This window comes from Cricetulus griseus, chromosome 4 (assembly GCF_003668045.3).
Source record: "Cricetulus griseus strain 17A/GY chromosome 4, alternate assembly CriGri-PICRH-1.0, whole genome shotgun sequence".
In the NCBI taxonomy this organism is placed as follows: Eukaryota; Metazoa; Chordata; class Mammalia; order Rodentia; family Cricetidae; genus Cricetulus; species Cricetulus griseus.
In genome coordinates this window covers 184478223-184495776 of record NC_048597.1, presented here as the reverse complement: position 1 = coordinate 184495776, position 17554 = coordinate 184478223, and the positions used below count along the sequence as shown (strand labels likewise).

General features: G+C 44.7%; 2 protein-coding genes across 4 annotated transcripts in view; both read right to left on the bottom strand.

Moving 5' to 3' along the window:
- The window catches only part of Rab27a (RAB27A, member RAS oncogene family), a 55610-nt gene extending 42809 nt beyond the window's left edge, over positions 1-12801 (bottom strand). Inside the window, exon 1 of the mRNA XM_027411162.2 lies at positions 9927-12801. The gene's annotated coding sequence lies outside the window, so the exon portion shown is untranslated. The remainder of the gene's footprint in view (positions 1-9926) is intronic.
- A 1264-nt stretch (positions 12802-14065) lies between these two features.
- Ccpg1 (cell cycle progression 1) overlaps positions 14066-17554 on the bottom strand; it is a 57762-nt gene continuing 54273 nt past the window's right edge. For 2 of the 3 annotated variants that reach the window (XM_027411166.2, XM_035443801.1), the window contains one exon: positions 14066-14418. In XM_027411166.2, the coding sequence (XP_027266967.1) occupies positions 14265-14418 (154 nt within the window). In that variant the 3' untranslated portion in view covers positions 14066-14264. The remainder of the gene's footprint in view (positions 14419-17554) is intronic. The other variant, XM_035443802.1, reaches the window with a different exon arrangement.

Genomic DNA, 17554 nt, shown 5'->3' with positions numbered 1-17554 from the left:
GTCCTAGGTTTGATTCTCAGCACCCATATGTGGCTTACAACCACCTTTAACACCAGATCCAGGAGATCTGACACACTCTCCCAGCCTCCGAGGGCACCAGGTACACAAGTGGTGCACAAACATACATGCAGACACTCATACATAAGCACCAAATAAACTATGACATAGAAGAGGAAAACGGAAGCAAGCTTCTCTAGCTACCTGTTTACTTATTCGCCTGTTCATTATTAACTTAGCACTCACCATTTTCTAGGTATTTTCTAGGTAGTCAGCCACAGCAGCTCAGAGAGAGAGAGAGCTACACTCACAGAGAGCCTGCCTTAGTGGGAAGAGACAGGCCAAAAGCAAGATAAACATAGAGACAAAAATGATCTCAAATAGCAATTGATGATATGGAGATAGAAACACACAGACCAGCATGAAGCAGGCAGAGACAACTAGTAACAGAAGGCCTCTATGAGCTGACAGAAAACTCTTTGCCATGAAGGATCAATAGAATCATCACTTCAGACACTGGAATTCTCCTGGACAGCTTTAATGGAAATCAAGACCATGACATACTTGTCATTTCACACAGCTTCAAGGAAGATGTCTTCGTGGTTAGTAAAATTCCTTCTGAAGTTCACTCTCAGGATTGGCAAGGCAGTCCCATTGGTAAAGCACTTGCCTAGCTTGTATGAAACCCTATGAGTTCAGTTTCCAGCATACCCACAAGTAAAGGCAGGAGAACCAAAAGTTTGAAGTCATCCTTAGCTATATAGCTATATAGCTGTATAGCTATATAGAGATTTCAAGGACAGTCAGGGAGTCCTTCTCTATACATACATAACAAATGCCACTTCCTCTGAGCACCCAAACAGCATAGTTTTAGACTGCCTACTTCACTGCTGGTGAGAGTGAAGAAATATCAGCTTAGAGATGCCAATAAGTTCCTCCTGGAACCCTCCTGGCTGTCAATCACCCCAGATTAAGGGACCTAGTTCCGGACCTAGGAGATTGGGGGGAAACCACATGATTTCCAAGGCCCCTTCCAACCATATCTAAAGTTACACAATTCTGTCAGTATAACGAATGAGGCTTCTTTATCTGGGCTGCAAAATGAGCTGCAGAGTTAGGAGAAGGCTTCCATTTCTGATCAAAAATGCAGAAAAGCTCTCGGGAGGCAGAGGCAATGAAGACACTGCCCAGTCTTGCTATTTTCTTGGCACCTGTGGCACAAAAACTATAGCAGTCTGCTGGGAACTCAGGAAGCACTGGCCCACATGTGCTGAAGGCCTGAGGTGTCCACAGGCCTTGCATGCACAGGTCCTTGTCACCATGCCTTTGGGGGGTCACACAAATAGGCCTTTTGGTCCAGCCTCTAGCTTACCCTTCTCATGAAGTCAATCTGGTTCTCAAGGATATCATAAGTCCCTGGGGGCTCTCAGACCCCACTACTCAGCAGCAGCCCTTGTAGGAATTAAAAACATGTATGTGCATTGTCTTAGTGTTCTATTGCTGTGAAGAGACATTGTTACCATGACAACTCTTATAAAGGAAAGCATTTAATTGGGTGGCTAGCAGTTTCAGAGGTTTAGTCCATTATTATCATGATGGGTAGCAGGGTGACATGCATGGTACCAGAGCAGTAGTTGAGAGTTACATACTGCTCCACAGGCAGAGAGAGAAAGAGAGAGAGAGAGAGAGAGAGAGAGAGAGAGAGAGAGAGAGAGAGAGAGGGAGGAAGGGGGAGCCTGGGCTGGCATGGTCTTTTGAAACCTCAAAGCCCACCTCCAGTGACACTTCCTCCAACAAGGCCACACCTACTCCAACAAGGCCACACCCTCTAATCCTCCTAATTCTTCTCAAATAGTCCCACTCCCTGAGGACTAAGAATTCAAATATATGAGCCTATGGGGCCATTCTTATTCAAACCACCCCAAGCATAGATATGAGCCTTAACCCCATACTTAACATATGAGATTTGGGGTAAGGGAAAGGTTGGCAAAATTAGGTACAGTTAACTTCACATGGAGGAGACATCTCATTCAGGAAACTGCAAGCCAAAGCAACTGAGGCAGGGTTTCTCAGCTTCACCACTGTCTACATTTTGGTCAAGCTAATCTACTGTTTCCCTGTGTACTGGTTGTTTCACAGCATCTCTGGCCAGTACCCAGGAAACACCAGTAGTAACTGTCCATTTTTGTGACACCCAAAAATGTCTCTATAATCGTAGCACTTCAGAGGCAGAGGCAAGAGGAACACAAGTTCAAGGAAAGCCTGGGCTACAGAGTGAGCATGAGGCCAGCCTGGGACCATAAGAGACCCTGCCTCAGACAGACAGTTGCTGAAGTCCCCTGGCAGGGTGGGGGTGACGCCCCCTGTTGAAAGCTGTTAGTGTGATGCCCAATAACTGATTATCAGTGACATAGAAACTAAAAGCATCCCAGTGATCCCTGGCAGTGCTGGGTCTTCCACTTTCAAGCATGTGCTCTGGGGCACAGAGATGAGTTGGTTCACCAAAAGACACCACAGTCTACTTTATGTTCTTGTACAGGGTAAAGAGGGCTAATGAACAGTTAGCCTGGTCTCTAATAAGATAAGTTACACTCAGAACAACCAGCAGATTGCTTGGCCATGCTGGGTCCTCTCAGGCTCTTTCCAGGGACTGCCAAACAGCTGCATTCATTCTGGCTACCACTACTGCACAAATAAGTTGTGGAAGAAAGTCAGGCAATGATGGTGCACACCTTTAATCCCAGCATTTGGGAGGCAGAGGCTGGCGGATCTCTGAGTTCGAGGCCAGCTTGGTCTACGGAGTGAGTTCCAGGATAGCCAGAGCTACACAGAGAAACTTTGTCTCAAACAAACAAACCAACAAAAAAGATGTGGAATGAAAATTAACACACACATCTAGAAATAAAGAAACACTGCCCACAACTATGGGTTAATATTTTTCAATTATTTTTCCATATTTCTCCTACTGTGACACTTTTAATTTTTTACATAGGACACTGGAAGTAGTTCAGTTGGTTAAATGCTCACCTGGCACACAATCCCTACACATAAACCAAGAATGGGGTCTCAGGTCTGTAATCCTTGCACTTGGGAGTGGGAGGCAGGAGCAGCCAAAGTTGAAGGCCATCCTCGGCTACTCAGTAAGTTCATGCCAGCCTGAGCTACAGGAGACTATCTCAAACAAACGCACAAATCTTAGGTAACCCAAATGAGCAGAAAGAGGTTCATGTGTGCCAGGCAAGCCCGTACTGAGCAGACTCCCCAGCCACAAGCAAGAGGTTTATATCTATGGGCCTGTACAGACTGGAGCTGTACCTCTCACTTCCCCATGCTAGGCTACTGCAAGACTTAAAGTGCTCTATTATGTTTAACCAGGTGATTGAAACCTCGTCTTTGCCTCTAGTGACACAAATATATAGTAGATTAGTGCACAGCAACACCCAGAACAGCTACCACCCGCCCATGAGGTGGGACAGACCGCAGCAAACAGGATAAAGCAGACTTTGCTGTCTCTTGGCAACCAATTTTATTATGCTTTGACCTGGCAGCTGGCAAGGCTTAATATGAATTAACCACCCAGGTTGTGAAAGAAGATCGGGGGGCCCTGAAGGATGGTTTTCCGAGTGGCAGACAAAAACACTTCCATTTTCAGGATTGCCTTTCTTTTTTCTTTCGGAAATTTTAGATTTTCCTTTTTACTTTCTCTGCAAGGGGCCTCTGCTTGCCTGTGTGTCTGTGTGTCTGTGCACCGCAATCATGCCTGTGGAAGTGAGAGGGAGGTACTGGACTCCCTGGAACTGGAGTTACAGATTTTCTTTGAAATGTTTAAAATTTATTTTATGTGTATGAGTGTTTTGTCTGCATGTGTGTGTTTATACCACATGCTCACCTGGTACCTGACGAGGTCAAAAGAGGGTGTTGGATCTGCTGGGCTGGAATTATGGATGGTTGTGTGAGCCATAATGTGGGTGTTGGGAACCAAACCCAGGCCCTCTGGAAGAACAGCAAGTGCACTGCACCTCGCCCTACCTATAATTTCCTGAGAGGGGCACTGTGTCACTGGTCCTGGATCTAGCTCTGGCCTCATCCCTGAGTTTATGTAACATGGATGGACTTAGCCTCTCCAGATGGGGATCTCCTTAACTACGAAAGACTAGAGGAAGACCAGCACTTCTCTTACTTGCTTCTAGCTCTAATGCCATCAACAAATTCTGTGTGGAGACACACAGCTACCAAGCCATAGATAGCTCAGCCATTCTTTGGAGTTTAACATGCATTTCCTGTGTACAAACAGGAACTGTTTACATTTGTATTTTGGAATGAGGTGTAATGGTGCAATCAAGTGGCCCAGTCCGGGAGATCAAGAGCTAGCTTGTTACGTTGCAAGACCCTGACTCAAAGGGAAAAACATTAAAGAAAGAAAGAAAATTAATCATTTTTATTTGGTAAATCTGGAATCCCATTCTCAAATTGGAATTTCATAAAGGCATGGTAACACATACCCATAAACCTAGCAGAAGGCAGACAATCAGAAGTTCAAGGGCATCCTCAGCTACACCGTGAGTTCCAGGATAACCTGGTATACACAAGATCCAACTAGATAGAGAGAGGGAGTAGGGAAGAAAGAGGAGGAGGAGGAGGAGGAGGAGGAGGAGGAGGAGGAGGAGGAGGAGGAAGAGAGAGAATAAGGAAAGGATGGGAAAGGAAAAAGGAAGGAAGGAAGGAAGGAAATCCCTATCCCTTTCAGGCCAGACACTCAATTTTAGTTGGCAATAAATACAAGGTATTATTGTGCCCCAATTATACAAGAAAAACGATGGGCATGCCCCTGAGTCCCCACACTGGAAGGCCCCAGCAAACTAGATGCTCACCATTCCCATCTCTCACCCTGGTACATCATGTTCACTAAAAGCTTTTATCTTGGCTTCCAGTGTCTGCTCTCAGGGTAATCAGTTTAAGGGAAGCCAGATCATCAACTCAAATTTCCTGATGGCCAGGCAGAGGAACAAGCATAGCCCAAGCAAATCTAGTAAGGCAGAGACAGTGAATGCACAAAGCAGCTCTTGAGCTGCTTCCTCAAGAGCCAATCAGACCTAAACAAGGGCAAGAGGGCTTTCTTCTCAGGGGCTCAGACTTTAACCTGCAAGCCCTGTTCTGTCTTTCAAGTCTAATGTATTTGGGAAATGAATTATGTGTGTGAGCATAAATCCCCCATACTATGTGAAAATAATTCCTAACACAAAACACATAAAAATAGTTATCATACTTTATAGGCTGAAATTAACTCAATTCTCACTGGGAAGTCTCACAATTCCTCATTCAGCGGGAAGCCCCACTCAGTGGGAGGCAGGGCAGCAGTAGGATATGGTGGTCTGTAACAAGATACTTGCTAAGAAAAGTGTGGACTACGGGCTGGAGAGATGGCTTGGTGGTTAAGAGCACTGACTGCTCTTCCAGAGAACCTGGGTTCAGTTCCCAGCACCCATACAGCAGCTCACAACTGTCTGTAACTTCAAGATCTGACTTCCTCACACAGGTGTGTATATGTATATATATATATATATATATATATATATATATATATGTATGTATGTATATATATATATGTATGTATATATATATATATATGCAAAACAATTCACATAAAATAAAAATAAATAAATTATATAAAAAATAAAAATATAGACTAGATCAGTGGTTCTCAACCTGTGGAGTGGGACCCTTTAGGTAGGGGGTGTCAAACAAGCCTTTCACAGGAATCGCCTAAGACCAGCAGAAAACACAGATATTTACATTACGATAGCAAAATTATAGTTATGAAGTAGCAATGAGAATAATTTTAAGGTTGGGAGTCACCACAATATGAAGAACTGTATTAAAGGGTCAGAGACACAGGTTTTGCCTCTGACTCCTTACAAAATAAGACTCAAAAGTGAGCCAGAGTGGTACTCTGTCTCCAGGCTATTAGGATCCAGTCATGGATGGCCTGAGAGCATAGCCCAGTGAATGGAGGGCACTTGCCTAGCATATGCTGGGCCCTCGGTTCATGTCCCGAGAATGGAAGAGTCTAGTCATGGAAATGGGCCAACACACACAAAAATGATGAATGACTGAAAGTAGTTACATAAATGTTACCAGTTGACACTTCTGTTAGAAGCCAATTTCCATTTCCTTCAATTTCCAAAAAGTTCACTCTTGCCCTAGACTAGCATAAAAGGTCAGAAGACAGGACAGCAACTACTAAACAGTTCTGCCCAGTTGTCCCAGTGCCAGGGCAGAGGGCTGCCTGCTACCACCATCATGAGGGAATGGAGTAGACGCAATGGTGAGAGAGAAGCAACAGACACAGTCCTACTCCTCAGTCTTCCATCCTTTGTGAGATCTGCAGGTTGGCCTGGATCTCCCTAGGTATCCAAGGATAACCTTGAGCTTCTGATCCTCCTGCCTCCACAGCCTAAATTCGGGATTTGTATTGTGCTGGGGATGGAACTCAGGCCTTATCCATGCTAAGCCAGCACTCTGCCACCACCCTCCCCCAAGGTTAGCAATACTGTTTGAGAGATTAATAATAATGACCTTTTTTTTTTTGAGACAGGGTTTCTCTGTGCAGCCCTAGCTATCCTGGAACTCACTCTGTAGAATAGGCTGGCCTTGAACTCACAGTGATCCACCTGCCTCTGCCTCCTGAGTGCTGGGATTAAAGGTGTGTGCCACTACCTCCCTCATAGAGAACTTTTTCATTTTGGGATAAAAGTAGAATTCTGAGCAGACTAAGTGTATATGTATCTGTGTATGTGTGCATATACCAGTGACCTCTGTGTTGAGGGAAGATTGTAGAGATGTGAGAACAAGGTTGGAAGTGCTTTAAGAGGCTTTGGCAGTAACACAGCCAGAGAGCATTGTAGAAATGGGTAGACATAGTAGAGAAATGGTTATTGTATCAGATGTGATCATGAAGTGAGGCACATCTGTAATCCCAGAACGCAGGAGGCTGAGGCCTGAGCTATGCACTGAGTTCCACACTGTCCTGGGATACACAATGGAGCCTTGTTTCAATTACACACACTCCCAAAACATCTGTAGACAAGACAGCTCTGCAATCACCTCCAAGCTGTACAAACTGAGTTAAATCCCTAGAACCCAAATGATGGAAGAAGAGAGCCGACTCCTACAAGTTGTTCTCCATACATATCGTATCATACACAAATGTTAAATAAATGTAGATTCTTTAAAGATTTGTTTATTTTTATTTCATGTGTATGTGTTTTGCCTGCATGTATGTGCATGCAGGACCTGAGTGCAGGGCTTGTGGAGGCCGGAAGATGGCATCAGCTCTCTGGAACTGGAATTACTGTCAGTTGATGAGCTGTATGTGGGTACTGGGAACCAAACCCGAGTCCTCTGCAAAATCAACAAGACTCCTAGCCACTAAACCATCTGGTTCAGCAAACATAACTATCACAAGTTTATTTATTTTTAATTGTGTGTGTGTGTGTGTGTGTGTGTGTGTGTGTGTGTGTGTGTGTGTAATTTGTGCACATGAGTGCAATGCTGGCAGAGGCCAGAAGGGGGCACTGTATTCTCTGAAGTTGGGGTTAGAAGCAGTTGTGAGTTGCCTGATATGGGCGCTGGGAATCAAAGGTGGGGCCTCAGGAAGAGCAGTATGTGCTCTAAACTGCCGAGCCATTTCCTATCCACTTCAAAAGTTTGTAAACCAAGGATAGGCTCCAAAGCTACACAGAGAAACCCTGTCTCGAAGAAAAAAAAAAGTTTGTAAACCAAAATAAAAAATTAGTTATACTAAGGTAGACTCAATAACATTTGCTCAGGTTGGGCAAGGGATACAAAAGGATGAAGAAACTTGAGGGCGATCCCAGGGTGTTTAGTGTGAGCTTCTACAGGAGTGAAGTGGCTATCCACTAAGATGTGGAAGGCAGGTATCAGGAAAGGAAGTTAAAAGTCTGCTTCCCAAAGACTGCTGCCTACACTTGTTCTAAAGCCAAGGCAAGAGAATTGAGAAGCTGGCCTTAAATTCCACACAGAGATGCAAGGGACTCTGCACAGCCAAAAGCAACCGTAAAGAAGGGCAAAGCTGGAGTCCCGGCATGCCCCAACTTCAAAACTCCATGGGTTCAATAATCCGGACTGGGTGCCACCACTGTATCGACAGGCATACGGTATTCGGAAGACTACAAAGTCCACATTTATATTTGATTTGTTTTCTAGTGTTGTCAGCAAACACTGCTGGGAAAAGTGAATGTCCAATATCCACATTTGAGGAGATAAAGTTGGATGCCCTGCACTACACCACATACAAAATTAACTTAAAATTAATCAAAGAATGAAATGGAGCAGCCAAAACTATAAGAATTCTGGGTGTACAAAAAATCATAAGCACAAATTTTCATGACCTCAAACAGACAAATAACTTGCTGGGCATGGTGGCACACAGCTGTAATTAATGCCAGCACTTCCAGGCTGACTAGGGATTATTACCAACCAGTTCAAGGCCAGCCTGGGTATAAGAGTGAGACCTTGTCTCATAAAATCAAAACCAAAACAATGGCTGGGGGAGATGGCTCAGTGGGCAGAGTCCTTTCTATGTAATCAGAAAGGTCTGCTTTGGGGTCCCAAAATTCACACTGGGCTGTGAAGGTGCAGGTATATGATCCTAAGGCTTGGGGAGGGAGAGGAGGATCCCTGAGACTTTCTGCCCAACCAATCCAGACAAGGAGCTCCAGATTCAGTGAGAAACCCAGGTCAACAAAAGTAAGGTGGCCAGACCTTTGATCCAGAAGGAGGCAGCTTTCTGTGAGTTCAAGATCATCCTGGTCTACATAATGTATTCCAGGCCAACCAGAGCTACACAGTGAGACCTCTGACTCAAAAAACAAAAATCAAATTTAATTAATATATTTAATATTATATTTAATCTAATATATAATTGGCATTGTAGCATAAATATATTTAATATAATATGTTAATGTGATATATTTTATATTTAATATGAATATATAATAAATAAAAATTATGACAGATTATGGAAAGGAAGCAGGGAATGGGTGTGAGGGAGGGAGGGAGGCCAAGGGAAAATACAGTAAGCAGTTCTCATTCAGATGTGTTCAGCGTCGCTGTATTGCTTCTTCTATTTTTTCTTTCTTTCCTTCCTTCCTCCCTTCCTTTCTCTTTGTTGGCGTTATTTATTTTTTGGAGACAGGTCTCATGTAAACCAGGCTGGTCTCAAGTTCTCTATGTAGCAAAGGCTGACCTTGAACCCTGAATCTTTCTCTGTCCACCTCCCAGATGTGAGGATTACCTTTCCTGTGCTGTTTTCACTCTCCAGAAAGCTTTAAAGAAATGATTAAAAATGCCTCCTGCCTCACTCACGCAGCTGGGCTCAAGAGCTAACTCAGAACAGCTGTTAGCCCTTGGGCTTGCAAGGGAAGCCTGTGGAGAATACTCCAGGGAACCAACTGCAAAGGCCAGGGGGTTGCTGAGGAGTCTCAAGATTTCAGACCTGGATTTCTAAATCGGTCGGTACCCAGCTACTGCGCCGGAGACCCGGCCTTGGCAAAGTGACCAAAATGTGTTAATTCCACCTCCCGGTAGGGTGACTCTAAGACCTGGCTGACCGACTGGGTTCTCTGAATGACAGGAAAAGGGAGAGCCCTTTGCCGCCTGCAAGCAGCAGGGCTCTAAAGACTTTAAAGTGGAAACCCAAGTGAAGGAACAGAAGGGAGATGGAGAGGACCTTACTCTCACCTCCTTATGGGGACTCTGGCACCCAGATTTCACTTGGGGTAACCTTGGACCCTAACCCCTGGAGCTTAACGGGACCAGCATCCCGTCCAAAGATTTATTATCTCTGGTTGCCCCAGGGACAGCTCGACCGCCCTCAACCTGCAGCGCCCACGACGCACTGCGCTCACCCGGTTTGGTGCTCTGTCTCTGTGCTGTCCCCGCGTGTTGCGTTCCTGCAATGCTAGGTCCTCAAAGTGTTGCGTCCCCGCGGTGGTCAGTCTCTTCGGACTCCCTTCCACGGAGCTTGAGACCCCAAGCGACTGACCTTTTTGGGGTGCTTGGCGGTTTTTTCCGTCCGGCCCCACATCACTTCCCGTGTAGGAGAGCGCGGTGGGGGCGGGCCCTGCGCGGCCTCCACCTCCGCCTCCTGTCACCTGCCCACAGGCCCCCAAGTCACAGAAAAGACCGCTCCCCTCGCCTGGCCGGAAACAGGTCTTCTTGCCCTGTTGGGGAAGATGCGGGAACCACAGGGAGTGGTTTTCGTTTTGAGACCCAAAGTGCCATTCATAAAAAGGTCAAACTGCTGGGGGACCCGGGAGAGGCGAGGCGTGCACTGGTGACTCTGAAGGTCTGTCCTAAAAGCCTTTTCGTGGCTGTGCATCCTCGCTGGGGACAGCCTGGGCGTAGCCTTCCGGGGTTCCTGGATGTGACAGGCAGTAAGATTCAGGCAGGAAAAAAATTAACACCAATCTGAGAGTCAATGGCCAGCGGAGTCTAAGCGAACATGGTCTAATTCTGATTACAGTCAGCCTGGGTTCCTTAAAAACTGTTAGGACAGTTAATACACTGTAAGAGGGAAATTATGGGGTGCCATAACATACTAAGACCAGCAAAGTCAGGCGCATCCTGTAAACCTCTGCTGCCTCCCGGCGGCCTCTTCGATGACCAGGGTTTTCTTTGAGCAGTTTGGATCTTGACCCTGGGGATGAGATTAGCCAAACCTACCCAAAGGTGGCTCAGAGCTCTCAACACTGTTGGGTCTGCCCTCTTGTGCTTTCAGAATTCCATATCCAAGACAAGCAAAATGCCGGCAAGCCTGAGTTCAGCTTCTGTCCATGCAGCTGTCCATCCAGGTGGCCTCCCACTACAAACATCCACCTGCTGACCAGTCACCCCTCCAGTCTGCTGGGATTGCCTCACAGTGCAGTCAGTTTCTCAACTATGTCCAAGGAGCCTTCTGCCGATGGCAGCTCCTGGAGCCACCCATGCTTCTGTAGGTAACTCAATAAAATCACTGGCTTCACCAAGCTGGACCTGAAAGGTCTCTTTCTACCCTTTCCTCTCATCTGGTGTGAACAGAAATACCTTCAGACCTCTGTGGGTTAGGTAGTGGCAAGCTCCATTTTCTGACCTTCAGACAGGCTTTTCTTTGTACAAGAAAGATAACACCACACCCCAGGAAAAGCCAGGTAATCATCTTCCTTCAGGAACTAGCTCTTAAGAAGGTACCATCTTTCAATACCATCACACTGGAGACCAACCTTCTCACACACAAACCTTTGGGCGGACAAACAGTAAATGAACTATATTATGGAACAACACAGTGTTGGTATGATCCAGGTGGAATGCCCACCTTCAGGGTTCTCCACTTCAGCAGCCAAGCAGTCATGACTTGGAGTTTAGACAGATGACACTGTGGCGATTCATCACCTGAGGTGCTTTCAGTGAGTAAGAGGCTTTTAGGCACATAGGGTACAACAATGGACTAGGCCAGAACTTACTTGTAAGATAGATGCTTGAGTAGGAAACTCCAGCAACACCCATTAAGGGTCTCAATAAGGAAAGTAAAGGATGTCATTGGTAGATAGACAGAGTGGAAGGTGCCTGCATCCCAGCCACTGGGAGTGGGCATGTAAGAGGGGGGCTCGAGCAGGAATATCGCTTGATTGAAGAGTCTAAAGCCAGCTTGGGCAGCACATTGGGACTGTCTCCACAAAATAAGTAAGTCTTTGAACACATAAAAATATCACCAAATGGCGGTGCACACCTTTAGTCCCAGCACTTGGGAAGCAGAAGCAGGTGGATCTCTGGGAGACCAGGCCAGCGTGATCTACAGAGTGAGTTCCAGGACAGGCTTCAAAGTTACAGAGAAACCCTGTCTCAAACAAACAAACACAAAAAACAAAACCCCATCAAATCAAGGAAAGTGATGAGAATATGAGGAAGGGATGGAGGTAAAGGATTCCAAAGTAGAGATGGGCCTGGAAGCAAAACAGCAGAACCCAGGCTGGCCTCCAACTTCCTATGTAGCTGAGGATGACCTTGAACTTCTAATTCCTCTGCTTGCACCTGAGTGCTGTGACTACACAACTGCATCACTAAGCCCAGTGTGTGAGGTGCTGGGCATGAAACCCAGGGCTTCACAAATGCTAGGCAAACACCCTACCAACAGAGCCCTTCCAAATGAAGGCCAAAAGGGGTTTGATTTGGTTTAAAGCCCAGATCTTCTGTCACGTAGAATCTTGATACCTGGATTAGACATTTCAAACTAGCCATGGTGGTTCACAAATTCAATCCCAGCACTTGGAAGGCTGAAGCAGGATGACAAGTTTAAAACTAACTTGAGCTACACTGTGAGTTTAATACCATCCTGGATTATATCACAAAGGCCTGTAGCTCCAGCTACTCTAGAAATTAAGGAAGGATAATCACAAATTCAAGCCCTGTCTGCGTGAATTCAGTGTGAATCTGGGACACTTAGAGACACTTGAAGTTTAAAAAGCAGAGGCTTGAAGATGGCTCAGTGGTTAAGAGCACTTGCTGCTCCTCCAGAGGATGGAGCATTCACATGGCAGTTTACAACCATCTCTAACCGGGACGTATAGGTCAGTGGTAGAACACTTACGCAACAGCAGGAAGCCCTGGATTCAGTCTCCACAACTAGTAAAATGTAACAGGCAAAACCCTCACATTTGTGCTTGTATTGTACAAGAACAGGGGAATTAAAATAAGATTTATGGGGCTTGAGAGATGGCTCAGCAGTTAAGAGCACTGGCTACTCTTTCAGAGGTCCTGAGTTCAATTCCCAGCAACCACATGTGGCTCACAACCATCTAAAACAAGAGCTGGTGCCCTCTTCTGGCCTGCAGGCATACATGCAGGCAGAATGCTATATATAGTAAATAAATAAATCTTTTTTTTTTTTTTAAGATGTATATGTCTTGCCAGAAGGGCTCATGGATCCCATGAGAAAAAAGGGGAATCTTAAAAGCACCACTAGGGCTGGAGAGATGGCTCAGAGATTCAGAGCACTGGCTGCTCTTCCAGAGGTCCTGAGTTCAATTCCTAGCAACTACACGGTGGCTCACAACCATCTATAATGAGATCTGGCGCCCTCTTCTGGCACGTAGGCTTACATGGTAGCAGAAGACTGTATACATAATAAATAAATCTTCAAAAAAAAGCACACACAAAACTATTAAGCATACTGACTAAATTAATTTATGCAATAGGAAATTGCTGCCCTGTCCTGATACAATATAAAATAGCAAATAAATAAGTGAACGTTAAAGTGAAGCATCTTGGGGCTGGAGAGATGGCTCAGCATTGAAGAGCACATTTGTTCCTACATAGGACTGAGATGAAATTCCCAGGACCCACATGGTGGGTCACAACCGTCTGTAACTCCAGCTCTAGGATATTCAACAACTCTGGCCTGCAGAGGCACTTGCACTCGTGTGTGCAAAACTCACGTGAAGCACACATAATTATATAACTAAAAAGAAATATTTTTTAAATGAAGCATCTTATTTTAGTTAGGTGTGGTGAAACGATGATGGGGGAGATCCTTCTGTGTATATGTTTGTCTTATTGGCTGATAAATAAAGCACTATTGGCCAATCGGAAGGAGTCATCATTACAATATTCTATAACCCTAGCACCAGTGAGTGGCAGGATTGCATGTTTGAGACCAGCCAGAGCTACACAGACAGATCCTATCTAGAAAACAAATGTCAGCACCCCTATAATCCAAGCATTTGGAAAGCTGAGGCTGTACTGCTTAGAGCTTGAGGCCAGTCTGTGCTACATCGTGAGCTCTTTCCCTGAAACAAACCAACAAAGAACTAATGTTATAAATGACTTAAACTGCCTGGCAGTGGTCACTCAGACATTTAATCCCAGCACTTGGGAGGCAGAGGCAAGTAAATCTCTGAGGCCAGCCTGGTCTACCAAGTGAGTTCTAGGACAGCTAGGGCTACACAGAGAAACCCTGTCTCCAAAACAATAAATAAATAAATAAATAAATAAATAAATAAATAGATAGATAGATAGTAACTAACCCATGATTTATTTATTTAAAATGTACCTAATGTTTACTTGATTAATAGTCCATGTGCAATTTCAACAGACTGAACGGTAAGCAATGCCTACAATTTCACTCCATGCAGAATTAGTTCCTCTTTTCTTCTGACTCTTGCAACAGTTTCAACTTCTCTTTTAATTCCTTCTGATCTCTGGAATATTGTTCAAATATTGGCTGATAAATATACAATCCTCCAGCAATCCCAAGGAACGTAGCAAAAACCAGTTGAGGAAGAGTCAGTCTCCCAAGCATTGTGGCAACAAGTAGTGGACAATCTGAGGGTGGCTATGCTCCACGGACAGCAAATCTCTTCAGACCTGTTTTCAGAGAAAAGGGGGAAAAAAAGGGACCACTTAGCACAGGAGCCTTTCTAAAAAAGTGTTTTCAGAGGCCAGACAGTGTCAGAGTCCCTGGAGCGGAAGTTACAAGTTGTAAGCTGTCCACACAGGTACAGGGAACTGAACTGTCCTCCGATGAGCAGTATCTCTCATAACCCTGGGCCATGTCTCCAGCCCCACAACTGCCCTGTACAAGATTTATTACTACTTTGCTGTGGTGTGAATGTTTTTATAATGTTTAAGAATCACTAACTAAGCCAGGCGTTGGTGGCGCATGCCTTTAATCCCAGCACTCGGGAGGCAGAGGCAGGCAAATCTCTGTGAGTTCGAGGCCAGCCTGGTCTCCAGAGTGCCAGGATAGACTCCAAAGCTACATAGAGAAACCCTGTCTCGAGAAAAAAAAAAAAAAAAAAAAAAAAAAAGAATCACTAACTAAATCCCAGCACTTGGGAAGCAGAGGGAGGTGGATCTCTGAGTTTGAGGCTAGCGTGGTCTACAGAGTGAGTTCCTAGACAGACAGATACACAGAGAAACCCTATCTTGAAAACAAAGAAACAAACAAACAAAAAAGAATCACTAAGCAATAAATACAAATACATAAAGGTTTGCAGGACAGCATATGGACTCACTATGGAATATTTTCTAAAATTTCAATGTAGTTGCCAACAGTTAAAAAAATCATATTTTATATTAAAATTTGTACTTCCTCCAGGCATTGTAGTTCATTCCCATATTCCCAGCACTCAGGTGCAGCCAAGAGGACAGGGAGCTCAAGGTTACCCTTTGCATACATCACCAGTTTGAGGCCAGTCTGGATACCATAACAGACTGACCTCAAACAAACAAAAACAAAACAAATCAACAAAAACCTTATAAAGGAACCTACAGGGAATGAAGGTCAGAGGGTGCTGTGAGACAAAGCTAAATACTCTTCTATACAGAATGTTCCCACTGCGTTATTTTCTGTCTTTATTTGCCTGTTTGTTTTGGTTATTTGAGATAGGCAGGCTGCTCTAGAGATTACGATTCTCCACCTCCCAATAGCTAGGATGACACGCTTATGCCACTAACAGCCATGTTAGTATTCTCAGTGTGCTTAAACCAGTAACTTTTAAAACGGCAAAAGGATGGGAAGGAATGGCAACCACCTTTCAAGTCATACAAAACCTTTCACTCCAAAAGATACCTGAAGGAAAATCCAATGTGATCATCTCAGTTTAAAACTTATCCAAAGCCGGGCATTGGTGGTGAATGTCTTTTATCCCAGCACTCAGGAGGCAGAGGCAGACGGATCTCTGTGAGTTCGAGGCCAGCCTGGTCTCCAGAGCGAGTGCCAGGATAGGCTCCAAAGCTACACAAAAAAACCCTGTCTCGAAAAATCAAAAAACTTATCTAAAGAATAATAAAGAGAGGGGACGGACAAATGACTTTTCATTATTCCTTCTGTAGTAGTCATAATTTTTTAGCAAGCTTTATGACAAAAACAATTTTAAGAGGCTGTAAAACTTTATTGAGCCAGGGGTGGTGCCATGCCTTTAATCCCAGTACTATGGGGCTGGGAGTGAGGGTGGGCAAAGATCTGTGAGTTTGAGTCCAACCTGGTCTCAACACAGTGTAGCCAGCCAAGGCTACACAGAAGGACCATATGTCAAAAAAAGCAAAGAAAAACAAAACAACAAAACTTTGTTGAGTTTCTTTTGATATTTTAGGAGATATCAAATGCAAATCATTTGTGTGCTTTTTTGAGAAAAACAGAATGGAGATTTTGCTTCTAGTTCTAACAACTGAAAATAATGGAAACTCACAAATGGATGTAGCACCCTTGAGAAATTAGTGCTGCTTGTTAATCTCCTTGATAAATTGTTAGTGAATGAGAAAAGCAGAAAGAGCCACACACTTTCTGGACTGTGGCACGGATTCCTAATCCAGGCCCCAAGTCACAAAAATCAGCAGCAGCTAACTGTACTATAATAGCTCTCAAATGCAATTTAAGCACACCAGGGAAAGGAAGGCGTGTTTTCTCCTAGTTTATACAGTTGACCACACAAATGACAATTTTTCCAATCTTGCTTTGGTTCAATCGAAAAAAGTTTAAAAACAAAAAACGGTACAAAATCCAGAGGTCATCTGAAACTGTTTATCATGTAGTGGTTTATTGTTTGTTTTTGTTGTTGTTAAATCTGAGTCTTCTGAACCTCAGTTTGTTCAGTAATCCTCCCCCCACCTTTTGGGGTTTTTTTTTGGTTTTGGTTTTTCGAGACAGGGTTTCTCCGTGTAGCTTTGGAGCCTATCCTGGCACTCGCTCTGTAGACCAGGCTGGCCTCAAACTCACAGAGATCTGCCTGCCTCTACCTCCCGAGTGCTGGGATTAAAAGCGTGCGCCACCAACGCCCGGCGTGACCAAACATCTTTTATAACTATTAGGTAAAATCCCGAGATGCAATAACAGACCCTTCCCTTCTACGACCCCAAAAGCTAACAATGTTGGCAGAGGGCATCTTCGGCCCGAAGCAAAGACGTTCCCACTTATTGTGACTCATCCAACGCACTTTTAAAAGATTCATTTTTATCTTATGTGCATGAGTGGTCATTCTCATGTACGTATATGCAAGGGCATGCATGCCTGCTGCCCCGGGAGGCAATGAGCCAGTGTGTGGTTACTGGGAATCGGAACGGGGGGGGGGGGGGAGATTCTGCAAGTGCTGTGGGTGCTTTTAACCACTGAAACATTATTTCTCCAGCTCCCACCAACTACTTTTTAAAATGCTGGGCACGGTGGCACACACGTTGATCCCAATACGCGTGAGGGTATTGTGAGTTTGAGGCCAGCCTGGTCTACATACCAAGTTCCAGGCCAGCCAGTGACACTCGGTCACAAAAATAAATAGATGAGGTCGAGTGTGGTAGTGCACGCATTAAACCCCAGCACTCATGAGGCAGGGACGGGAGGTGTTTTTTTAGTGCAAGGCCAAACTAATCTATATGGTGAGATCAACTCAAGAAAAAAAAATTACATTGATGAGAAAGTATATAATTCGGAACAGAGAAATCCCCTGGGTGTCGGAAAACGTATTAATAATAAAAAATGCACTGACACGGGGCTCAGAGGGTAAGA